The 26,293-nt window shown below is 41.5% G+C and overlaps 2 protein-coding genes across 3 annotated transcripts; one reads left to right on the forward strand and one right to left on the reverse strand.

The window, feature by feature from the left end:
* Window positions 1-1,326: 1,326 nt before the first annotated feature.
* Window positions 1,327-16,468, forward strand: LOC124040139 (zinc finger protein 418-like). Of its 2 annotated transcripts, XM_046357026.1 has the most exons (7): window positions 1,327-1,735; window positions 8,032-8,234; window positions 8,349-8,450; window positions 11,785-11,877; window positions 12,027-12,137; window positions 13,326-13,449; window positions 13,552-16,468. In XM_046357026.1, the coding sequence occupies exons 1-7, from the start codon at window positions 1,708-1,710 to the stop codon at window positions 16,269-16,271; spliced, it is 3,381 nt and encodes a 1,126-aa protein (XP_046212982.1). In that variant the 5' UTR covers window positions 1,327-1,707; the 3' UTR covers window positions 16,272-16,468. The 2 variants fall into 2 exon arrangements, with proteins under 2 accessions (XP_046212982.1, XP_046212983.1); XM_046357027.1 differs by lacking the exons at window positions 1,327-1,735; window positions 8,032-8,234; window positions 8,349-8,450 and having other exon boundaries at window positions 11,785-11,881.
* A 15-nt stretch (window positions 16,469-16,483) lies between these two features.
* LOC124040140 (ER lumen protein-retaining receptor 2) lies at window positions 16,484-23,458 on the reverse strand. The gene is made up of 5 exons (XM_046357028.1): window positions 23,147-23,458; window positions 20,575-20,675; window positions 20,047-20,205; window positions 19,318-19,570; window positions 16,484-17,671 (listed from the first exon to the last, which is right to left on the reverse strand). The coding sequence occupies exons 1-5, from the start codon at window positions 23,235-23,237 to the stop codon at window positions 17,637-17,639; spliced, it is 639 nt and encodes a 212-aa protein (XP_046212984.1). The 5' UTR covers window positions 23,238-23,458; the 3' UTR covers window positions 16,484-17,636.
* Between the last annotated feature and the right edge of the window lie 2,835 nt (window positions 23,459-26,293).

A 26,293-nucleotide genomic window follows, 5' to 3' on the forward strand; every position in this document is an offset into this window, starting at 1 on the left:
GATGGATGTAGTCAATGTAACTATTTGTTCAGCACTTTTGAAATGTACAGCGACAGAATTCAGAACATTGGCCGTTCTTACAGTATTCTCCCTGTACACCAAGTCAGAACTGTAGGATGAGCAGACAATCAAAGCACTTACAATATTTGATGATGGCATTTCTCTAAAACAGGCTATAGATTACATGTGCACCACCAAGTCAGAACAGTATGCTAAGTTATGAGGGGGAAAGGGACCAAATTATTAGGGTGAGGCACATGGGCTACTAACAGCTTACTCACAACATACAGTTAGTGTTACTTTCTTAGCTACACTATACATATCTCCCTGGCATATTACATAATTTATGTAGCAGCATACAATACTTGTTGTGCTGTGCTCACTTGAAAAGGAAGGTGGCGCGGCGGTCCTTCTTGTGGGCAAATTTGTCATCAAACTTTGTCATCAAAGTCTGGCATTCTATGGATTAACTGGGAACTCAGAAAAAAACAAGGTTGCCTCATGACGTCAGTGATCTCCGGTTGGAGCTCTAGAAAGAGGCCAGAGTTTCTGACTTGGAATTCCGAGTTGGATGATAGTTCAAAACGTGTTATAACAATATTATAACAGTCAGAGCTAGTTTTTTTCAGAGTTCCCAGTTGTCTTGAGCTCACTGAAGTCTGAGGTTTCCCAGTTCAGAGTTTCTAGTTGTTTTGAATGCGGTAGAAGTCATGCTGGATTGACAGCATGGTTTATCCTTTTAAGCTTGGAAAAGAGACCCTTAAACCCAGACTTGGACCATGCATCCACTCCACTGACTAGCAGGCTAGTGATTGCTTTGCAACGCTTGCAGTTAGCCAATGATTCCTTCCAAACCACTCATTGATGAATTTGCGATTTCCAAATTGTTGTGTAATGTTTATGTCCAAGTATTTGCCAGTAGATTGTCAACTTGATTCCTGATGATGACTGCTTGTCTTGCTTGCTAGCTAAGATTTTGAAAGTATAATGTTGACACGATCAGTCCAATCAAAGCAATTTGACATTTTATCTGTGGCAAATTACCTTGATGGGCACTTCTAATGTAAATCTTTGGCTTGAATTTTCAAGCTCTCCCTGTAGATTTTGCTGTGATGTAGTGTCCCAATGAGTGAAAGAACACTGAGCAACTAGAGAACATTAGCAACTTTAATTATTATTTTTTAGCTAAAATGGGTGGGACTCAGAACAGGTGGGGCCTTTCCCAATCGGGTCGCCACTGCAGCGCAGAGCTGTTGAGCAGAGCTGTTTTCAAGGAAGTGAGTTGGTGTTTATACAGTACCTCCCGCCCACCTCAAATCAAATTCCTACAACATTTATGAGACGCACAGCGATGCGGTACGGAGCTCAATTTCGCATCTGTATGCATACGGAGCCGCCGAACACATTTTAATTTCAAGCATAAATTGGCTTTTAAGGTTAGGGTTAGGGACGTTCCAAGGATCCCGGGTAGCACTAACCGTATTATTAGTAATGAAAACGCTGGTCGGCAGTCCTACTCTAAAATGATTCCGTAGCTCAAGTTTTCCGCTCCAGCGAACTTGTGTCGGAACTATTACACTGTCGAAATAGCTTCCACACGGATGTAAAAGCGAGACATTTCGTATTTTGCAAACTTGGAGTAAACGTGGATATTATTAACCTCATTAGCATACCAAACGTCGGATGTAACTGCAAGGAACACTCAAGATGGAAAGACATATCCGTGGAGCAAAAGGTAAAAACATACTTATCTAAGGAAGGTATATAGCTATAGTGGATAGACCTCCAGTAACCAACAACATGGCGAGCTAGCTAGCTAAGTGGCTAACTTCCTGAAACCGAATGTTGATGAATAGGAACAAAAAATATTTTAAACCAACTTTGTCACAAGGTAGGTTCTATGTCGAGGTAACGTTGCAATAGACGACCCCCATCAGCAGTTGTCACAGACTTCAATAGGGAGGAAGAATGTTTTAGATTATTTTTTACATTTGTAGGACAAAATTTGTCCTTGCAAATTGTGAAGAAAGTGGACATTATAGGCCATTGTTGACTTATACATACCTCCTGTAAGATCCTATGATCCGTGAACAGTAACTACATGACACAGATATCTTGGTATCATTATACTCATTATAGTGTGGTCCCAAATATGGAGTAAGTCTAGATTCTGAAATAATTGTTTACTAAGAACTTATCCAACATATTAATATGAATATCTCAAAAGTACAATATACTCTTCAAATTTGTCAAATTTCCAAAGTGTACTATCTGGTACTTTTGAAAATATGACCCATTTTATACATAAAAAATGTAACCAATCAGACCTCCTTTTAGATTGCACATTCAGCACATCACCAGCAGAGGGAGTGGCCTTTGAGTCCATTTCCCATTCACTGTGTTGGCGTTGCTCATATATTTGATAATTACGTCAAACGTAGCAGTGAGCTCACTCTGGAAATGGTATCTACTTATAGAGTGTAGTGTTTTAAACAGTATGTCTAAAATTGAACCAAATCAAAAAGGTACTTTTGATATTTTTTAATGTTTAACACATTTTCAGAATGTAGACATACATATTTTAGAGCACACTATAAGGAGTATGACACCAAGATGATGTCTGTATCATGTACGTTTCACAGATCGTAGGGTCTTACAGGAGGCATGTATAGGCAGAGGCTAATGTTCCCCGTCACTTCAACGGATTTCCATCATATGGATTCTAGAGGTCTTTTTTGTGATCCGTGTAGATCCGCAATAAAAATCTCCAGGGGGGCTGGTTTGGAGATGACATAGAACAGACATGCTTCTGTCCTTATTAGGCTATGAAATATATTCCCAAATAAATGTATTCTCCCCCCAAAAAATATCTGCTCTGTGCACTGAACTGACATGCATGATTGTTTATGAAACTTTGATGTTAAAATGTATGAACTAAATAGTCTATAATGCACTGCTCAACTGCTGGCAAAGTAATTCAAAGCCTATATACTTTCACTCAGGATGTAACTTTACAGTGTTGCTATTTTTGCCATGTAATGTTATTAAAACAAAATCGGACAACCCTATAGTAGAATAGTTTTACCTAGTTGGCTTGTTGTGTGTTCTATGAGAGATAAATATTCCTCTCGAAGCGCATTCCAGTTGCGAGAGCCATAGGAGGGGAAACATGTATTCTGGCAAGCTGTCAAATGCACAACAATTCTTTTGAAAGCAGTTGGCAAATGTAGTTGAAGTCGATAGTTTACATACACCTTAGCCAAATACATTTCAACTCAGTTTTTCACATTTCCTGACATTTAATCCTAGTAAAAATGTCCTGTCTTAGGTCAGTTAGTATCACCACTTTATTTTAAGAATGTGAAATGTCTGAATAATAACACATTCCCAGTGGGTCAGAAGTTTACATGCACTCAATTAGTATTTGGTAGCATTGCCTTTAAATTGTTTAACTTGGGTCAAATGTTTCGGGTGGCCTTCCACAAGCTTCCCACAATAAGTTAGGTGAATTTTGGCCCATTCTTCCTGACAGAGCTGGTGTAACTGAGTCAGGTTTGTAGGCCTCCTTGCTCGCACACACTTTTTCAGTTCTGCCCACAGATTGTCTATAGGACTGAGGTCATGGCTTTGATGGCCACTCCAATAACTTACCTGTTGTCCTTAAGCCATTTTGCCACAACTTTGGAAGTATGCTTGGGGTCATTGTCCATTTGGAAGACCCATTTACGACCGGACTTTAATTTCCTGACTGATGTTGCTTAAATATATCCACATAATTTTCCTTCTCATGATGCCATCTATTTTGTGAAGTGCACCAGTCCCTCCTGCAGCAAAGCACCCCCACAACATGATGCTGCCACCCCCGTGCTTCACGGTTGTGATAGTGTTCTTTGGCTTGCAAGCCTCCCCATTTTTCCTCCAAACACAACAATGGTCATTATGGCCAAAGTGTTATAATTTTGTTTCATCAGACCAGAGGATATTTCTCCAAAAGGTACGATCCTTGTCCCCATGTGCAGTTGCAAACTGTAGTCTGGCTTTTTTATGGCAGTTTTGGAGCAGTGGCTTCTTCCTTGCTGAGTGGCCTTTCAGGTTATGTCGATATAGGACTCGTTTTACTGTGGATATAGATAATTTTGTACCTGTTTCCTCCAGCATCTTCACAAGGTCCTTTGCTGTTGTTCTGGTATTGATTTGCAATTTTCGCACCAAAGTACGTTCATCTCTAGGAGACAGAACGCGTCTCCTTCCTGAGTGGTATGACGGCTGCGTGGTCCCATGGTGTTTATACTTGTGTACTATTGTTTGTAGAGATGAATGTGGTATCTTCAGGCATTTGGAAATTGCTCCCAAGGATGAACCAGACTTGTGGAGGTCTACAATTCTTCTGAGGTCTTGGCTGATTTCTTTAGATTTTTCCCATGATGTCAAGCAAGGCGGCACTGATTTTGAAGGTATGCCTTGAAATACATCCACAGATACACCTGCAATTGACTCAAATGATGCCAATTAGCTTATCAGAAGCTTTTAAAGACATGACATAATTTTTTGGAATTTTCCTAGCTGTTTAAGGGCACAGTCAACTTAGTGTATGTAAACTTCTGACCCACTGGAATTGTGATACAGTGAATTATAAGTGAAATAATCTGTCTGTAAACAATTGTTGGAAAAGTTACTTGTCGTGCACACAGTAGATGTCCTAATCTGCAATAGGTAAGCAGCTTGGTTTGAAGAAATCAACTGTGGGAGCAATTATTAGGAAATGGAAGACATACAAGACCACTGATAATCTCCCTCGATCTGGGGCTCCACGCAAGATCTCACCCCGTGGGGTCAAAATGATCACAAGAACGGTGAGCAAAAATCCCAGAACCACATGGGGGGACCTAGTGAATGACCTGCAGAGAGCTTGGACCAAAGTAACAAAGCCTACCATCAGTAACACACTACGCCGCCAGGGACTCAAATCCTGCAGTGCCAGACGTGTCCCCCTGCTTAAGCCATACAAGTCCAGGCCCGTCTGAAGTTTGCTAGAAAGTATTTGGAGGATCCAGAAGAAGATTGGGAGAATGTCATATGGTCAGATGAAACCAAAATATAACTTTTTGGTAAAAACTCAACTCATGGTGTTTGGAGGACAAAGAATGCTGAGTTGCATCCAAAGAACACCATACTTACTGTGAAGCATGGGGGTGGAAACAACATGCTCTGGGGCTGTTTTTCTGCAAAGGGACCAGGACGACTGATCCGTGTAAAGGAAAGAATGAATGGGGCCATGTATCGTGAGATTTTCAGTGAAAACCACCTTCCATCAGCAAGGGCATTGAAGATGAAACGTGGCTGGGTCTTTCAGCATGACAATGATCCCAAACACACCGCCCAGGAAACGAAGGAGTGGCTTCGTAAGAAGCATTTCAAGGTCCTGGAGTGGCCTAGCCAGTCTCCAGATCGCAACCCCATAGAAAATCTTTGGAGGGAGTTGAAAGTCCGTGTTGCCCAACAACAGCCCCAAAACATCACTGCTCTAGAGGAGATCTGCATGGAGGAATGGGCCAAAATACCAGCAACAGTGTGTGAAAACCTTGTGAAGACTTACAGAAAACGTTTGACCTCTGTCATTGCCAACAATGGGTATATAACAAAGTATTGAGAAACTTTTGTTATTGACCAAATACTTATTTTCCACCATAATTTGCAAATAAATTCATTAAAAATCCTACAATGTGATTTTCTGGATTTTCTTTCTCCTTTTGTCTGTCATAGTTGAAGTGTACCAATGATGAAAATTACAGGCCTCATCTTTTTAAGTGGGAGAACTTGCACAATTGGTGGCTGACTAAATACTTTTTTGTCCCACTGTAAATTCTCCCCGGACCTCTTCAGCAAGGGGACTGGAATTGGTCAAACCTTCTTACATGAAAGGGGAGGTTAACTTGGCCCCAGACTATCGATCTGAGATCGACGTAAGTTTGTCATTGGATTTTTTTTGCTTTAACCCCTGTGTCGGGACTAAAAGGAGCTTAAAATGGCCACTTACATCATGATTTAAAAAAAAAAAATGTTTGTTTCATTTGCTTTTTGTATTTCGATAACATTCTTCCTCCCAATTAAGTTTCTATGTGAGAATTGCCAAAACAATCTTACGATACCCAAACTATTTTCGTGTCATGCTGACGTGGAAACGCCCTAATCGATGATAACCAAAAAAATGTGAATCTGATCTGATCGTGGTAATAAGGTAGCAATAAGGTAATTACTAAACAAAGATACTCAATGGCCTCTTTCTTTTTCCAGATAATGTTGTTAGACCTAGCTAGCTAGCAAGCTAATATCTCTCTTATATAATTTTCACTAGCGTTTTTTAACCTATTTGATGTGATCATTGCCCATATGATTACATTATTTTTAACTAATTGAAGTTTTGAACACCTACTCATTCAATGGTTTTTCTTTATTTTTACTATTTTCTACATTGTAGAATAATAGTGAAGACATCAAAACTATGAAATAACACAAGGAGTCATGTAGTAACCAAAAGGGTGCTAAACAAATCAAAATATATTATATTTGAGGTTCTTCAAATAGCCACTCTTTCCCATGATGACAGCTTTGCACACTCTTGGCATTCTCTCATCCAGCTCCACCTGGAATGCTTTTCCAACAGTCTTGAAGGAATTCCCACACATGCTGAGCACTTGTTGGCTGTTTTTCCTTCACTCTGTGGTCCGACTCATCCCAAACCATCTCAATTTGGTTGAGGTCGGGGGATTGTGGAGGCCAGGTCATCTGATGCAGCACACCATCACTCTTCTTCTTGGTCAAATAGCCCTTACACAGCCTGGAGGTGTGTTGGGTCTTTGTCCTGTTGAAAAACTAATGATTATCCCACTAAGTGCAAACCAGATGGGATGGTGTATCGCTGCAGAATGCTGTGGTAGCCATTCTGGTTAAGTGTGGCTAGAATTCTAAATAAATCACAGACAGTGTCACCAGCAAAGCACCATCACACCTCCTCCTCCATGCTTTACAGTGGGAAATACACATGCGGCGATCATCCGTTTACCCACACAGTGTCTCCCAAAGACACGGCGGTTGGAACCAAAAGTCTACAATTTGGACTCCAGACCAAAGGACACACTTCCACCGGTCTAATGTCCATTGCTTGTGTTTCTTGGCCCAAGCAAGTCTCTTTTTATAATTGATGTCCTTTAGTAGTGGTTTCTTTACAGCAATTCAACCATAAAGGCCTGATTCACACGGTGTCCTCTGAACAGTTGATGTTGAGATGTCTGTTACCTGAACTCTGACGCATTTATTTGGGCTGCAATTTCTGAGGCTGTTAACTCTCTAATAAACGTATCCTCTGCAGCAGAGGTAACTCTGGGTCTTCCATCCCTGTGGCGGTGCTCATGAGAGCCTGTTTCATCATAGAGCTTGATCATTCAAAGTTCTTCATTTTCTGTATTGACTGACCTTCATCTCTTAAAGCAATGATGGACTGTCGTTTCTCTTTGCTTATTTGAGCTGTTCTTGCCATAATATGGACTTGGTCTTATACCAAATAGGGCCTACTACTATATACCCCCCTACCTTGACACAACACAACAGATTGGCTCAAACGCATTAAGGAAAGAAATTCCACAAATTAACTTTTAAGAAGGCACACCTGTTAATCGAAATACATTCCAGGTGACTACCTCATGAAGCTGGTTGAGGGAATGCCAAGATTGTGCAAAGCTGGCATCAAGGTAAAGGGTGGCTATTTGAAGAATCTGAAATATAACATATATTTTGATTTGTTTGGTTACTACATGATTCCATAGTTTTGATGTCTTCACTATTATTCTACAATGTAGAAAATAGTCCAAATAAAGAAAAACCCTTGAAAGAGTAGGTGTTCTAAAACTTTTGACTGGTAGTGAGTGTTTAACTCATCACTCACTAGTCAGTACTCATTAATTCACTACTTGTTGCTCATCATTCAAACTTCTTTATTATTGTTTTATCGTTTGGTAAATTTCTGTGTTTCAGGTCCCTCTCTTCCTCTCCCCTCTCTGCGGCTTATGATTCCTCCACTGCGGCTGGTCTCAGCAGCCATCTGGCAAACGATCCAGCAGAGACACGTGATGGATTATGGGATGCTGGAGGAGTTTGTTACCATGGTTACAGAGATGGTTCCAGAGCTTCTGAATGACAGTCAGAGGGCCCAACTTATTCTGGGTCTTCGAACACGGGTGAGAGAGAGAGGTGGAGCTAGTGCTCATTATGATGGTTAAGATGGGATATGATCATATTTAGTAGTGATTATTGTCTCATACGTGTCCTGGATTGGTTTGCTCTGCTTTCAGCTGGTCCTGGAGTTGTGTCGCTCGAAGCCGATTACAGACCTCCAGACCATTCAGCCACACCTGGACAGGATACAGACCCTTACACCTTTCTGGAGGACACAGGTGAGCTCCTTAAGGCAGAGCCTCAGCTAATGTCTAAACCGGTCAGTGATAGACATTCATGTATTTCTGATATGACATGGAAAAAACATATGCAGACTAAGTGTAGTGCTGAGTGGTTGCTGTTTTTATGTAGTTTGTTAGATTATTACAGAAATAATCACAATTTTCAGTTTTGAGTATTATATACACTGCTCCAAAAAATAAAATGAACACTTAAACAACACAATGTAACTCCAAGTCAATCACACTTCTGTGAAATCAAACTGTCCACTTAGGAAGCAACACTGATTGACAATACATTTCACATGCTGTTGTGCAAATGGAATAGACAACAGGTGGAAATTATAGGCAATTAGCAAGACACCCCCAATAAAGGAGTGGTTCTGCAGGTGGTGACCACAGACCACTTCTCAGTTCCTATGCTTCCTGGCTGATGTTTTGGTCACTTTTGAATGCTGGTGGTGCTTTCACTCTAGTGGTAGCATGAGACTGAGTCTACAACCCACACAAGTGGCTCAGGTAGTGCAGCTCATCCAGGATGGCACATCAATGCGAGCTGTGGCAAGAAGGTTTGCTGTGTCTGTCAGCATAGTGTCCAGAGCATGGAGGCGCTACCAGGAGACAGGCCAGTACATCAGGAGACGTGGAGGAGGCCGTAGGAGGGCAACAACCCAGCAGCAGGACCGCTACCTCCGCCTTTGTGCAAGGAGGAGCAGGAGGAGCACTGCCAGAGCCCTGCAAAATTACCTCCAGCAGGCCACAAATGTGCATGTGTCTGCTCAAACGGTCAGAAACGGACTCCATGAGGGTGGTATGAGGGCCCGACGTCCACAGGTGGGGGTTGTGCTTACAGCCCAACACCGTGCAGGACATTTGGCATTTGCCAGAGAACACCAAGATTGGCAAATTTGCCACTGGCGCCCTGTGCTCTTCACAGATGAAAGCAGGTTCACACTGAGCACATGTGACAGACGTGACAGAGTCTGGAGACGCCGTGGAGAACGTTATGCTGCCTGCAACATCCTCCAGCATGACCGGTTTGGCGGTGGGTCAGTCATGGTGTGGGGTGGCATTTCTTTGGGGGGCCGCACAGCCCTCCATGTGCTCGCCAGAGGTAGCCTGACTGCCTTTAGGTACCGAGATGAGACCATATGCTGGTGCGGTTGGCCCTGGGTTCCTCCTAATGCAAGACAATGCTAGACCTCATGTGGCTGGAGTGTGTCAGCAGTTCCTGTAAGAGGAAGGCATTGATGCTATGGACTGGCCCGCCCGTTCCCCAGACCTGAATCCAATTGAGCACATCTGGGACATCATGTCTCGCTCCATCCACCAATGCCACGTTGCACCACAGACTTTCCAGGAGATGGAGGATGCTTTAGTCCAGGTCTGGGAGGAGATCCCTCGGGAGACAATCCGCCACCTCATCAGGAGCATGCCCAGGCGTTGTAGGGAGGTCATACAGGCACGTGGAGGCCCCACACACTACTGAGCCTCATTTTGACTTGTTTTAAGGACATTACATCAGCGTTGGATCAGCCTGTAGTGTGGTTTTCCACTTTAATTTTGAGTGCGACTCCAAATCCAAACCTCCATGGGTTGAGAAATTTGATTTCCATTGATAATTTTTGTGTGATTTTGTTGTCAGCACATTCAACTATGTAAAGAAAAAAGTATTTAATAAGAATATTTCATTCATTCAGATCTAGGATGGGTTATTTTAGTGTTCCCTTTTATTTTTTTGAGCAGCGTATATTTTTTACATTATGTGGGTTGAATGTTGTAACAATGCAGAAAAACTATTAATAAAAGTCCCATGATGGTAGTGACTGCCCATTAATGCTTATCACTTATTAACTTCTTATGGTATAGGGGACGCTTGCGTCCCACTTGGCCAAAAGCCAGGGAAAATGCAGCACGGCAAATTAAATAAAAAATGATATAAAATCTAACTTTCATTAAATCACAAATATAAGATACTCAATTAAAGCTACACTCATTGTGAATCCAGCCAACATGTCAGATTTTAAAAAGGCTTTTCGGCGAAAGCATGAGAAGCTATTTTCTGATGATAGCACAACAGTAAACAAAGAGTAGCATATTTCAACCCTGCAGGCGCTACACAAAACGCAGAAATAAAATATAAAACGTGCCTTGCCTTTGACGAGCTTCTTTTGTTGGCACTCCAATATGTCCCTTAAACATCACAATTGGTCTATTTGTTCGATTAATTCCGTCCATATATATCCAAAATATCCATTTATTGGCGCGTTTGATCCAGAAAAAAACAGCTTCCAAAATGCGCAACGTCACTACAAGATTTTTCAAAAGTTGCCTATAAACTTTGCCAAAATATTTCAAACTACTTTTGTAATACAACTTTAGGTATTTTTAAACGTTAATAATCGATCAAATTGAAGTCTGGTCTATCTGTGTTCAATACAGGAAGACAACAAACCGAGCTACTTTAAGTCTTGCGTAACTCTCAACAGTGTTACGCAGTTCCTAGATGGCCATACTTCTTCATTGCACAAATTAATAACCTCAACCAAATTCCAAAGACTGGTGACATCCAGTGGAAGCGGTAGGAACTGAAAACAAGTTCCTAAGAAGTATCGTTTGCCAATGAGAACTCACTGAACAGACAGAGACTTCAAAAAAATATAATTCTGAACGGTTAGTCCCCGGGGTTTTGCCTGCTACATAAGTTATGTTATACTCAGACATGATTCAAACAGTTTTAGAAACTTCAGAGTGTTTTCTATCCAAATCTACTAATAATATGCATATCTTATATTCTTGGCATGAGTAGCAGGAAGTTGAAATTGGGCACACTATTTATCCAAAAGTGAAAATGCTGCCTCTTATACCTTAAGAAGTTAACCATAATTTATTCACATTAAAATCACTCATTTCTAAATACATGAGGCTGAATACCAACTATCCATCACTTAGATCATGTATTTTCAGGTAGCGATACCTCACGTAGCAACAGCTGCTCTCTATATCACCTCAAGGTCACGCATTTTTCTCTCTTCGTAGCAGGCATAAAAGATAAACAGACTGGACAAGTAGATGCGCAATGAATTATGGTCATTGTAGTTAACTACTATGTTTGTTTGTGTAAAACTATGCAGAATATTGGCCTGTTGGAATCTACAACTCCCTACTACATCGCACAGTTCCGTCTAGATTTTATTTTTCTAGAGAAACTGTGCAATGTGTTCATTGAGCTCACAGAAGGGGGAAAAAAGAACAAAATTAATTCAAATAATTGAACCGAGGATGGTGAATTAGTTGTTTAAAAAACAAAAATAATAATATTCTGTGTTTTAAGGCTGATGCAGAGGTAGGGTTATCTGAATCCAATTTCCTGGGGCTGGTTCAAACCCTTCTGAAAGACCCAGGCGAGAGGGAACATTTCTTCCAGGTCAGTAAGTATTTGGCTATGGAATTGATTTGGCTATGGAGTTGTGGGTCACTTCCATTATGTGTATTTCCACTGCTGTGTATTTCCAGAAATTCAATAATACTCTTCTAAGATGTTTTCATAGCTTATATTCCTTTACTCTGTTTTAGGATGTTTTTCCTGTAGAATTTGGTCCAAGTTATGACGTAGGCATACAGAAACTCATGTGGCAATTCCTATCGAGACTGGAGAAGCTACTTCCTGTGTCAAACTTCCAACAGGTACTAGTAGAAATACAAGTGTATATACAGTACCTCCGGAAGTTATTCAGACCCCTTGACTTTTTCAATATTTTCCTTAGCAATATACACACAATACCCCATAATGACAAAGCGAAAACAGGTTTTTCAATTTAAAAAAATGCAAATGTATTAAAAATTAATTTTAAAAATATGACTTATTTGCAAAGGTATTCAGACCCTTTTTGCTATGACACTCAAATTGAGCTCAGGTGCATCTTGTTTCTATTGATCATCCTTGAGATGTTTCTACAACTTTTTATTTTTTATTTAACCTCCTATTTAACTAAGCAAGTTAGTTAAGAACATTCTTATTTACAATGAAGGCCTACCCTGGCCAAATTACTCCCCTAACCTGGACGACGCTGGGCCAATTGTACGCCCTATGGTAGAATGGCCAGACGGAAGCCACTCTTCAGTAAAAGGCACATGACAGCCCGCTTGGAGAATGCCAAAAGGCACCTAAAGACTCTCAGACCATGAGAAACTAGATTCTTTGATCTGATTAAACCTAGATTGAACTCTTTGGCCTGAATGCCAAGTCTCATGTCTGGAAGAAACCTGGCACCATCCCTACGGTGAAGCATGGTGGTGGTAGCATCATGCTGTGGGGATGTTTTTCAGCTGCAGGGACAGGAGACAAGTCAGGATCGAGGGAAGGATGAACGGAGCAGAACACACATCCAAGACTATGCAGGAGTGGCTTCTGGACAAGTCTCTGAACTCTTTGAGTGGCCCAGCCAGAGAGGATCTGGACTTCTGTATACCACCACTACCGTGTCACAACACAACAGATTGGCTCAAATGCATTAAGAAGGAAAGAAATTCCACAAATTAACTTTTTTTTAAAGCACAACAGTTAATTGAAATGCATTCCAGGTGACTACCTCATGAAGCTGATTGAGAGAATGCCAAGAGTGTGTGAAGATGTCAAGGCAAAGGGTGGCTACTTTGAAGAATCTGAAATATAAAATATATTTTGATTTGTTTAACACGTTTTTAGGTTACTACATGATTCCATGTGTTATTTCATAGTTTTGATGTCTTCACTATTATTCTACAATGTAGAATATAGTAAAAATAAAGAAAAACCCTTGAATGAGTAGGTGTGTCCAAACTTTTGACTGGTACTGTATATTCCTTCTAACTCTGTATTCCTTATTGTGTCAGGCTGCCTTGCTGCTCAGTGATGTCCCCTCTGTTCTGGAGGAATGTGTTGAGTCCATATCTCACCCTCAGCAGCTGAAAACCCTGCTTCAATACCACAGAGATCTCTGCCAGCTGGACAACCATGGTAGGCATCTCGCACCCATCATTTTCATGCTATATCATGGATTTGTTTTGGACCCCCCATTGCAAATTTAAGTCTGTGTTGCATTTTGGTTCCCCTTTTCAGACTCTCCATCTTCCACCGATGGGGACTGCATTCTCTCAGCTCTCTGTCTTCCTCCTGTGGAAAGGGTGGTAATTACAACAGAGGTGAAAGAAGGAACACGTATGGATGTAAAAGAAAGAGAAGGGGTGGATAGCAGATCAGGGGGATGTGAGAAAAACAAAACATCCTCTGTTAGTGATGAGGAGGTGGAGGATGATGCAGAGTTTACTGACCCAGAGACAGACAAGGTGGAACCAGAGTACGAAACAGTGATGGGTATAGGGGAAGATGGTATAGAGAAGCCTTTTAAACTAATCAAAACGCAAGAAGAAACCCATTATGAAAAATTCAGAAAAAAGTCCAAACCTGAACAAAAGAGAAACATAGGCATGTCTAAAGAAATCAGATTCTCCATGATAGAAAAACCCTCGGTGGACCTACAAGGGATTGTCATCGCTAACATGACACAGACCCCCAAATCAAATCAACAGGTCCCAAGAGCCAAAAGGTCCTTGGAGCGTAGGACATGCAAGTTGTGCGGTAAGGTCGTACAGCGTCCTGCAGTCTTGAGGAAACACATGTTGACTCACACTGGTGACTGGCCCTATCAATGTCCTACCTGTAAGAAGATTTACAAGGCCTTGGGAAGCTTCCAAGAACATACTGAAAGATGTGTCTTTCCTATTGAGGAAACACCTGAGGACAATGAGTCATCCATATCAGTGATGCAATACAAGGGTCTGATGTTGAAGAAAATTTTACCGCGTCCGCAAGGACAAAAAGCAGGCCCAAATGAAAAAAAACTCAAACGCATTGTCTGCAAGACATGTCCTGTTTGTGGGAAGACTTTTGCAACAGGTTCAAGCATGAAGCGGCATCAGATTATCCACACTGAGCCCAAAAAGTGCAGAGTGTGCAAACACATCTTCCCTAACTCTTCCGAACTGAAGATCCACATGGAGTCCCATCCGAAGAAAGGCATCCATCAATGTAGTAACTGTGAGAGGACCTTCAAGCACGATTACAGTGTGAAGGCTCATGAAGAGGCTTGTCTGTTTCTGAGTCGTCAACAAGGGGAGCTTGGAGAGAGCCGTGGTCCTCCAGCTACGGGGCAGACAGACCCAGGGCCATCAGGCAGTACACACCAGCAGAGCATGACATGTGAAGCAGGAATCATACAACTCTCTGCAACTCTGAGCAAACAGAATTCTGCCTTCACCTACATGCATTCTGTGGAGGGGTCATCAGCGAGAGCAAAAAGGTCTCTGGAGCGTAGGACATGCAAGGTGTGCGGTAAGGTTGTACAGCGTCCTGCAGTTCTGAGGAAACACATGGTGACCCACACTGGTGACTGGCCCTATCAATGTCCCACCTGTAAGAAGATTTACAAGACCTTGAGAAGCTTCCAGGAACATATTGAAAGATGTGTCTTTCCTATTGAGGAAACACCTGAGGACAATGAGTCGTCCTCCACCAATGCAACCAAACACCCATCTTCCACCCCGGAACCAAACACACCTATAGGATCATCCAAACGCTGTGCAAGGTGTCCTATTTGCCATAAATTTATATCGGGATACCTGAGATATCACATTCTCTCCCACTCAGATGAGCGCCCACACGCTTGCCCCCGTTGTGGGTTGAAATACAAGTTTGACTTTGTATTGAGGAGGCACATGAGACTGTTCTGCAAGGTGAGGAAGGGTGAACCTGTTGAATTAGGGGAAAAGAAAATCCACAAGTGTCATGAATGTGGGAAGGAATTCGGGCTAAAATCCACACTGACAGCACACAAACGCATCCACAACCCGCTCCGCTGCGCCTATTGCCGAAGGATGTTCCCAGACCAAGAAACGCTTGCAATTCACAAGGTAGAGCACAAACCGGTTCAATGCACCATGTGTGAGAAGAGCTTCAATGTGATAAGATACCTCTCCAGACACTACGTGGATGACCATCAGTTCAGTGGGCCGTTCCGCTGCACCTACTGTGAGAGAAGCTATGCCGAGTTATCTGTCTTCGTCCGACACGAGAGGACACACACTGGGGATCTTCCATATAAGTGCTCCCACTGTCCCAAGAAGTTCCATTTTGAAACTGCTCTTGTGACACACCAGAGAATGCACACAGGAGAGAAACCGTGCCTTTGCTGGGAGTGTGGAAAGAGCTTCCAATCCAAAGGGATTCTGAAAACACACATGAATCGTGTTCACACTCCTCAGGTGAAACGTTTCCCCTGTTCCCAGTGTAACAAAGCTTTCAGGGACAAAGGTCAAATGAAGATGCATGAGAATGTATATCACAAAGGGGTGCGTTACCCGTGCTCCTACTGCGGTAAGGGATTCTATAGCCCTGCCCCATTGGCGAGACACGTATTGATTCACACAGGGGAGAATCCTTATTCCTGCACATATAAGGAATGTACCAGAGTTTTCAAATCTGCATCTGAACTGAGGATACACATGAGATACCATACTGGAGACCGGCCATTCAAGTGCAAGGACTGTGGGAAGGGTTTTGTTCAAGCCCATTATCTCACCATACACCGGCGAAGTCATACCGGGGAGAAACCTTATTCGTGTCTCACCTGCAACAAGTCCTTCAGCACCTCCCATCAGTTGAGCAGACACATGAAAACACACACAGGAGAGAAGCCTTACCAATGTACGGATTGTGGGAAAGCTTTCAATCGTAGAGACCGTTTGCGGACTCATCAAGATAAATGCCATCCAGCTTTTTAGTTAAAAGATCCTTTGTTCTCAATGTTCTATAAATGCTGATTTGTGTTTTGCAATTGTAAATTAACTGCTTGTGTAGCCAGTAACAAATGACAGCCTAAACTCACCTTGCCTAGCAACCTTACCATGCACGTTTTGTTTGTTGCTATGGCTGTAATGACTTTCTCCTTCCGGGATTAATAAAGTCCAATCAACACCCACCTCTTCTCATTCAGTCGTGTTTTCCGTAAAATCTTTATTTGTGGTGGCAACAGCATGCAAAAGAACTCAGTAAAAATAAAAAAGGAATGATCTGCATGTGAGGCCAAATCAGTAAAGGCAGATGTCTGGTTACAATTCGATGCCCATAATCATGTGTGAAAATTCCACAGATCTTCTAAAGTGAGCTCAACAATATGCACATCATGTAGACTAATCTATGGACATTAAACATATGGAGCTGATGTCTGAGTTTGTAGCCTACATATTGCCAATGAATGGACTCATTTTGAAATGATACTCAGGTAGTAAAATAGACAGGTGATTTGGTGTAAATTTAAATGAAAGCCATTTACAGCAATGAAGATAAGGCAGTTTATCGATACTGTATTTCAGTGAAACTCTCTGGGGTGTAAGTGATCAATTTCAAATAGCAGGTGACAGTTACAGGTCAATTCAAACTTTAAATTGATTAGTTTAATCTTTTGAGGATATTAAGTATTGACCAGGGCATGAATGAACAGTAACTGGCTGTCTTTATACAGGAATGTACACTGGGTCAAAAAGCAAAAAAAAAGACTAAAAGTTTGCCAAGGGAATAACACTCCATTACACTTCCCCTCTTTCTGGATTAAGGAGGGGGGGAAAAGTACATTTGAGGTTGCAAATACTCTTAAACGGTTTTAGTCAATACTATCCCACCGAAGTCCGCTCCAATATTTTACAGTGCCAAATCACAGGCAATTTATGTTTTCAGCTCATTCACTAATGTGTCAAATCATCAGAGTACACATTTTTATTTAGAAAACTTTTCTTCCTTTATACAGAGTAATAAAAAAAAGGTCAGGCAAGATGCATCAAACAGAAGTCCGAAGGCTTCAGCATGGCCTTTTCGGGTTTGTTCTGGGTAGCATTCAACAAGGTGAAGCGTTACAGATGGAAATATAATTGAGCTGAAAATTCCCTAGCTCTATACAATACATTTCTATCTGAGCGCTCTGACATTTGCACCCTCCTGAACAGGTGTTGCTGATAGTGGTCAAAAAACAGGACAAACTAAGCGGCTCGCTCTCTGTCTCAGGCATCTTACACTGGCGGGGGGATGGGAGGGGGGCAACTGTCATGTGCCACCCCCCCCAGCGAGTCTGCCAAATCGGTGATCTTTGGCACTTAGGCTGGCAGACTCAGCTTCTTTCCTTTCAGTACTGAAACAGAGGAGAGATTTTTAGGTTCAACGCACCGGTTAAACAGATGACCTTAGCACATTGTGACAAATACCAGAAGTTCCCGGTGAGTGTTTCACAGTGGAGATGTGGGCAGGTATATTCAAGAATGAACTTGAATATGAACACTGAACTTGAGAAAGAAGACGAGTAGGCGGCCATTACATTGCAATAAACTTTAGTGAACTATTAACAGATAACATTGACAAAAGAATACATACAAGCATCGTACATAATGGTGCACAAGAATTTGAAATGTGTTGCAGTTGTGCGTTCTCATGTACAATGATGATCTGCTCCTATATGTAGCTATTTTGTAAATATTTTCTGTTAATAGTTCACTAAAGTTAATTGCAACATACTGGCCACCATCATGTTTACAGTGTATATACTGGAGTTTAAAGGTCCAATGCAGCCATTTCTATCTCAATATTAAACCATTTTGGGATAACATGTACCTTACTGGGATTGTTTTCAATTAAAAAATATCTTCACAAAAGGCCATTTCTCAAGGACTGTCTGGTAATGGTCTGAGTGGGTAGGGGAAAACTGAAAATGTGCCGTTATTGGCAGAGGGGTAACCTGGCACCCAGCATAACATGACCATGTCTGTACCTCCCACAGAAACCACTTCATGTCACTATTCCCTCAACACTTATTGCACAACTTTTTTTAAGTCACTCAAAAAAAAGGTGTAGGGTGGCATTTTACCCCTAGTTACCATACAATTGACCAGTGTTAGATTTAGTTCCACTATTCACTCAGTGAATTGCAAAGCATGTTTAACCATGACCCTGCTAAAAACTTGGTTTAAAAATGGTTCAGTCCACACTTGAGTTGAGAAATAAATAAAGTAGGAATGGAAAGCTGGGATCGCCCTCTTATCAAAGGCCATTAAAGCTGCTGTTTTCCTTGCGATTGCAAGAATAGTTGTGCATTGACTGCTTGTCAGAATACATTTTTTATTTAACCAGGTAAGCTAGTTGAGAACAAGTTCTCATTTACAACTGCGACCTGGCCAAGATAAAGCAAAGCAGTGCGACAAAAACACCACAGAGTTACATGGAATAAACAAGCGTACAGTCAATAACACAATAGGGGGAAAAAAGAAAGTCTACAGTGTGTGCAAATGGCATGAGGTAAGGCAATAAATAGGCCATAGTAGCAAAGTAATTACAATTTTGCAGATTAACACGAGTGCTAGATGAGCAGATGATGATGAGCAGATGATGGTGTGTAAGTAGTGATATTGGTGTGCAAAAGAGCAGCAAAGTAAATAAAAACAATATGGGGATGAGGTGTGCTGCGCCACGGCAACTTGAATGCACCTGGAGAGGAATATTTATCTTGTATAGAACACACAAGCCAACTAGGTAGATAAAATATTCTACTACGAGGTTGTCTGTTTTTTTCTATTAATTACTTGTTTTGTTTGCAGAGGAAAAGTAAATGGAGATCGTTCTAACCCCTTCAAATTGTGCCTCGACCAAAATATGTTTCCATGGTTTTTTTTTTTTTTGTGTGGTGGCAATTTTGCCGTGGCGCAGCACAAAAGTTAAATGACTGCTGCAGAAACACTGCTCCAAACTTACTTAGAAAATAAGTCCGAAGACTGCAGCTCGACTCACCTTTTGTCACATACAGATAGAAGAAGTCGCAATACAGGATTGTCTGAACAACACCGGCCACGATGGCGATCATGTCGAAGAATCCCTCGAAGTAGAAGCGCCAGATCCAGTTGATGAGGTAGAGAGCCCGGTACAGGCCCAGGAAGAACAGGTAGTGGGTGGTGATGGTCTCCGCCTCGCCCGTCTTACTGATCATGAAGAGCTGGGGTAAGATGGCCACCGACTCCAGGTAGATAGAGAACGTCCACAGGATCTAGAGGGAGAGGAGATAGTGAGAGGTGGAGTGTGTGGCTGTGTAGACCCATTTCCCGGCTGTGTCGTGAAAAGTTGCGTGCGCAGTTCCGAATCAGAAAGCGGTTTGTTTACATGAAAGTAAATACGATCACATCCGACTTATCGTCATGACAACATCACAAATGTCAGGGCATTGATTACCTAGCAAGCCAGCGAGGCATGGTAAAATATCACAAATGGAGATAGAAGAACAATATACTTGTTGAGCATAGCTATAGTCAGTCTTGTGTGTTTTCATGGTCATCACTCACTGCTAAGTTTGAAGGTACCGACATCAGTGTATGCTAACCGCAACAGGGCGTTTTGTCGCGAGAATGCGCACGCATCACTCTGATGTGACGTTTGCTTTTTAACCCAAAACAATGCCTCTATATCGGTTGCTGTGTAATGCAGTATGCATTCATCTTAATGAGAGACAAGAGGGTGTGTCCTTACCTCGAGGGGAGAGAAGTCGTGGTTGACAAGGAACGCCAGCCCTCCTACGGGGACGACCAGGAACTCCACTCTGAAGGTGTCGTGGTTACCGTCATAGGTGGCCTTGAACTTAGCGTAGATCAGGTACACGGTGGCGTACGCACAGCCAATGTAGATGACCTTAAACGATACAATACACCAATCACTAACTTGATCCCTTTCACTGTTATTTGGAAGATGAGTGTATACATCCAATTAGGTTAAGCACATGGCAACCTCAGAAACCGATTAGAAAAGTGAGCAAATTAGCTGCTTGTGTTTTCAACGTACTAGTGGTTTCCATAATTAGAGGTACACACTCTTGATGCACCCACTCATACACCAATGAACCTTGGGTATACAAGGGTGTGTCAACTTAACAGTACTTCAATATTGACTCGTGAGTAGATCTCACTACTATAGAGACTTGGCAGGGTGTGTTGCTTGAAAAAGGATCTCTAAGAAGATTAGCCTGTCACCCTCACAAGGTCCATTGTTTGTTTGTCTCACCTTCATGGTAGTGTTGTAGAGGGAGATGAAGGAGGTGAGCAGGTCCAGGTAGCGACTGGTGAACACCAAGGCGAACAAGATCTGACTTTTCCCAGAGATACCTGTCAAGAGAGACAAAAACCCAACCAAGTGTATGAGACGTCAGATGTCTGTCTCTCTTCTCTTCTAAACTCACAACAGCCCACCATGAGTACATCTCAAAAGCCCTAAGTGGCTTCCTCTCATTCGGTCTCATTAACTTCATCTGAATTGAGATGTTAACCTTGCATCCTTCCTTAGAGTAACCACTGATCTCACTGGACAGGGTTGGTGTGAGGCTATGAAGTTAAATCCTTGCTTTCACCTATCCAGTCAGGTCAGATCAGTGTTAATTCTCAGGGAGGCAGAAAGGAAAGAAGTGTTTTTGAACAAGGACTTTGGTGGCCCCTTTGGTAGAAATCGAAACCTGGAAAGCTAATTTTGTCCCATTTCACTGGCTAACCTAGTTAGGACCTGCAGACTCAACTACACAATGTTTTGTGTTCCATCTTACACTTGTCAATGTCATCAACTTGAAGGTACTGCTATTGGCAATTCCTGACATTACAGGCATTATGGCTGTGACTTATTCCACAAGCAGCAACATCAAATTAATATAAGGTGACCTTTGTTTGTGATGCTTGTGTACATTAATTTCTGATTCTAACTTCAGGAATGAAAACATGACAGATCAAATCCACTTAGCATCTTTGATGAGGTAAAAGCTAGTCGGACTCCATACAGGTGAATTGCAAACACAACCAACTGAGTGTCTGATAAGAAGTAGGCTTAGTACAGCATTATCACATACAAATGCTTAGACCACCTGATGTACAATCCTGGGCTTGCCATGGCAAAAACCTACTATTTCAGACTGCTGAAAGAAGATCCATCCCTCAACCTTCCTATGCCTGAACAATACACAAAGATATTGTATGGCTATGGTCAGTGGCTACAATCTCAGTTATGTTTTGAGAGCTTCTTTCCTCTCTAGCATGGCCAGGTAGAGACAACTGTGATAAAAATCAAAAGAATTTTAAACAGAGACATAGATAGACTTACAGCTGCTCCACCTCAGAAGGCCAACCTGCAAACACTGGCAAGTGGTAGCACCCTCTTGTAGTCAAGAAGCTCAAAATACATGAATAACATTGCTAGACTAGAGTATATTAAAAACTGAATTAAACTTCGGTGCTTGCAGTGATGAGATTATGTTTCTAATGACAGGCCCAGTACCTGAGCACAAACTGACTTTTGCCTGGCTGGAATGTGTCAAATCCAATCTCTCGTGTGAGAAGCTACCTGCCTAATGATGTTGTTGATCGTGACAGGTATCAGTGCCTCCTTTGACAAGTCAGATCATCTTAAACCTAACCTTCAACCCCAAACCTGTTTCAAATCCAATTTTATTTTTCACATGGTTAATAGACAACAGGTGTAGACTAACAGTTAAATGCTTACTTACAGGTCTATTTCCAAAAATGCAGAGTTAAAGATTTAATCAATTTAAGTAATGACACAAGGAATAAATACACAGTGAATAACAAATAAAACCTGGCTATATATAGGGAGTAGAAAATATCATGGCTATTTACAGGGAGTACCAGTACAGAGTTCATGTGCAGGGAGGGGTACGAGTTAATTGAGGTACCTATGTACTGTATATATAAGTAGGGGTAAAGTGACTAGGCAACAGGATAGATAAAACACTAGCAGCAGCATATGTGGTGAGTGTGTTAGTGTGTTTGTCTGATAAGTGTGTTGGGGTGTCAGTGTATGTATGTCTGAGTGTGTGGGTAGTCAGTGCAAAAAAAGGTCATTGCAGGTAGTCCAGGTAGCCATTTGATTAGCTTGTTTAGCAGTCTCGTTTAGAAGTATTGTGGCCTTACACAACAGACTGCAACAAGCCTTGTAATTCCCAGGGGACATTGGAAATTGACTACTTTAATTCTGTATAAGTTAAAGAAACAAAGTCCTGTATCAGCTGTGCATTTGACAGCAATTATATATTTTTTAACCATATTATACGCGTTAAGTGACAGCGCTACCACGTCAAAGGACAGACCATGGTAGCGACGCTGGGGGGGGGGTGAATTAGCGGACTAAGATCAAAGGTTTCTGTACTACAACAGGGATGATGAGGCATGACATACCACACACACTGAAAAGCGTTTAGTGGGCCCTGTAAACTGACGTGGGCAGATGTCGACCTGATATCGCTAGCTAATAAATGAATGGGGTACTCAACACAAGTCAACTAACGTTACTTAGCAACGGACATTGCATGCATTTCATTCGGGTGTATTTGATTTGCTGGACTTTGTCCTTTTCCAACACTGTCCTGTTTACTAGGCCGTGCTAGCATCAATGCTAACAATCTGATTTGATGAATCCTCAAACTAACGTTAGTTGCCTAGTAGCAGTTAGCTTGTCAACAAAAATCCACTACAAAGAAACGTTGCTAGTTTAATAGCTAGGTACATTGCATTGGAATTGAGATGGCAATTGGAGATGTATGCAGCTTGCAAATTGTCCAAATGGGAATCTTACTCACCAGCACAGGACCTGGTTTTCCATATTTTTAGCAGCAGGATGATGATGGCTGCTAAATGTGAGAGATCACCAGTGAGTCTGAAAATGTTCATGATTCTGCTGGGTGCTGCAGGCGGCTGTGCCTTCGCTAGAACGAACCTATGCGGGTCAAATCAAATCGACCTTCAAGCCTCCGTTACTTGCAGGTTTAAAACCTTACAATAGGGTCTGTCAGGCACCTAAATCGACGTTTTCCACGGTCTGGATGGGAAAATGGCGAGTAATGCGCGACGTGGCCCGGAGACGTGGCCAAGGATAGTCGCGCCCAATGCAAGCCGGGAAAAAATTTACGTTCGCCTCCTGAGAGGTTGGACACGCCCGTGATCACGGAAATGTATTTTATATTTTCAACTACTATATTTCTAAAAACTAACCCACAGACTAATTTGATAATTTGTCAGTGGAATAAACAACAACTTTGCAGAATATATTCATATTAAAGTGAAATAATCACCAGTCAGTCAAATGCACATTGTACATGACACACATCAAATATCCTTCATTCAAATGACATCCTAATCTGATACTACATTTACACGTCATCTCAAACGTCTATTGCGCTTTCTAAAAGATACAAAAGTTTACTATTGAATAGGAAGATCAAGAATGACATGTCGCAGAAAAAAAAATGTTTTTGTTGTTGAGGGGATATTATTTTTGAAGTAAAATACACAGTGAGTGGCACATTATTTAACGTTAACGAGTTTTGCTGCCCATAATACTTCAATTTGGAGGTATTCACTGATAAGGTCTCGTATTGCTCTCAATAATCAATCCAGATACCAGTGTCATTGTAACAGAACGATACTACCCAGTTGAAAATACAACAGGTAGAAAGTGTTTGACTGAATCAATGGAGATCCAACTATTTATATGTACAGTTTCACAATGTGTTATTGCTGGAGATATTAAATTTCAACCCAGAATAAGACAATACATTTAAAGCAATATACTTCAACAAAGAACAGACAATTTGCACAGTGATATGGAAAATTACTGAGGATAATAGCAGACGATATTGCCACTCCTATTTGCCATATCTTCAATTTAAGCCTACTAGAAAGTGTGTGACCTCAGGCTTGGAGGGAAGCAAAAGTTATCCTTCTACCTGAGAGTAGTAATGCCCCTTTACTGGCTCGAACAGCCAACCAATCAGCCTGTTACCAACTCTTAGTAAACTTTTGGGATTTTTGTTGTTGTTGACCAGATACAATGCTACTTTCAGCATGCTTATAGGGAAGGACATACAACAAGCACAGCGCTTACATAATTGGCTGATGATAGGCTGAGAGAAATTGATGACAAAAAGATTGTGGGGGCTGTTTAGTTAGACTTCCGTGCAGCTTTTGACATTATCGATCATAGTCTGCTACTATAACAAATGTATGTTTTAGGGTTTTACACCACCTGCTATATTGTGGATGAAGAGTTACCTGTCTAACATAACAAAGAGGTTGTTCTTTAATGGAAGCCTCTCCAACATAATCCAGGTAGAATCAGGAATTCCCCAGGGCAGCTTTTTCAATCTTTACTAACGACATGCCACTGGCTTTGAGTAAAGCGTGTCTATGTATGAGGATGACTCAACACTACACACGTCAGCTACTTCATTGACTGAAATGACTGCAACACTTAAAAAAGAGCTGCAGTTAGTTTCAGAATGAGTGGCAGGGAATACATTAGTCCTAAATATTTCATAAACTTAAAGCATTGTATTTGGGACGAATCATTTACTAAACCTCAACTACATCTTGTAACGAATAATGTGGAAATTGAGCAAGTTGAGGTGACTAAACTGCTTGGAGTAATCCTGGATTGTAAACTGTCATCGTCAAAATGTATTGATACAGCAGTAGTTAAGATGGGTAGAAATCTGTCCATAATAAAGCATTGCTCTGCCTTAATGGCACTATCAACAAAAATCAAATCAAATCAAATTTTATTTGTCACATACACATGGTTAGCAGATGTTAATGCGAGTGTAGCGAAATGCTTGTGCTTCTAGTTCCGACAATGCAGTGATAACCAACAAGTAATCTAACTAACAATTCCAAAACTACTGTCTTATACACAGTGTAAGGGGATAAGGAACATGTACATAAGGATATATGAATGAGTGATGGTACAGAGCAGCATACAGTAGATGGTATCGAGTACAGTATATACATATGAGGTTCTACAAGCCCTTGTTTTGTCGCACCTGGACTACTATTCAGTCATGTGGTCAGGTGCCACATAGAGGGAATTGCAATTGGCTCAGAACAGGGCAGCATGGCTGGCCCTTGGATGTACACAGAGAGCTAATGTTAATAATATGCATGTCAATCTCTCCTGGATCAAAGAGGAGAAATTGACTTCATCACTACTTGTATTTCTGAGCTTTTATTGACATGTTGAATGCACCGAGCTGTCTGTTTGAACAACTGGTACTTGGACACCAATGCATACCCCACAAGACATGCCGACAGAAGTCTCTTCACAGTCCCCAGGTCCAGAACAGACTATGGAAGGCACACAGTACTACATAGAGCCAAGACTACATGGAACTCTATTACACATCATGTAACCAGTCAAATTAGATTTAAAAAACGGATAAAAATACACCTTATGGTAAATTGTGACAGACAGTCCCCAATACATACACACATATCTTCTCTCAAATCTTGGCTTATTATGAGATTCTAACCTTCGTAATGCTCGTCACTCCCAGTTTCTCCCACTCATTCTCTTCAAATTCCTTCTGCTCTCTCTCTATCCTGCTCACTTCCTGCTCACTTCCTACCCCCCCCCCTCCTAATACTCCCAAACCATCAAGGTCACGTTAGGCCTCCGCATAGGGCGGGGGAGCCCTTCTCCATCTGCCTTTTCTACTATCTGTCTGCCGCTATTTCTTATAACCATAAGTATCAAATATAGGTTGTTTTCAAATATTGACTAAATGTCTCACTGTCGCCCTGTCTGCACTCATGGATTTCTTTTGAAAAATCAACATGTCTATGGTAGTAATCTCTAAGGTTATTACATAGTTTGATTAAGGTTATCTCGATGCTCTCAATGATCCTGGATCACCACAGATGTCATATGTCCCTGTCCTGTTGGCTCAGAATAT

Source organism: Oncorhynchus gorbuscha, linkage group LG07 (genome assembly GCF_021184085.1).
Source record: "Oncorhynchus gorbuscha isolate QuinsamMale2020 ecotype Even-year linkage group LG07, OgorEven_v1.0, whole genome shotgun sequence".
Taxonomy (NCBI): Eukaryota; Metazoa; Chordata; class Actinopteri; order Salmoniformes; family Salmonidae; genus Oncorhynchus; species Oncorhynchus gorbuscha.

Bases quoted from the DNA above. Each gene is read 5' to 3' on its own strand.
- LOC124040139 (XM_046357026.1), top strand. From the start codon at position 1,708: ATGGAAAGACATATCCGTGGAGCAAAAG. The intron at 8,235-8,348 runs GTGAGAGAGAGA...CTCTGCTTTCAG, and splicing joins TTCTGGGTCTTCGAACACGG to CTGGTCCTGGAGTTGTGTCG. The intron at 13,450-13,551 runs GTAGGCATCTCG...TCCCCTTTTCAG, and splicing joins CTGCCAGCTGGACAACCATG to ACTCTCCATCTTCCACCGAT.
- LOC124040140 (XM_046357028.1), bottom strand. From the start codon at position 23,237: ATGAACATTTTCAGACTCACTGGTGATCTCTCACATTTAGCAGCCATC. The intron at 19,571-20,046 runs GTAAGGACACAC...CTCTCCCTCTAG, and splicing joins ACGACTTCTCTCCCCTCGAG to ATCCTGTGGACGTTCTCTAT. The intron at 17,672-19,317 runs GTGAGTCGAGCT...CCTCTGTTTCAG, and splicing joins CTATCTGTATGTGACAAAAG to TACTGAAAGGAAAGAAGCTG.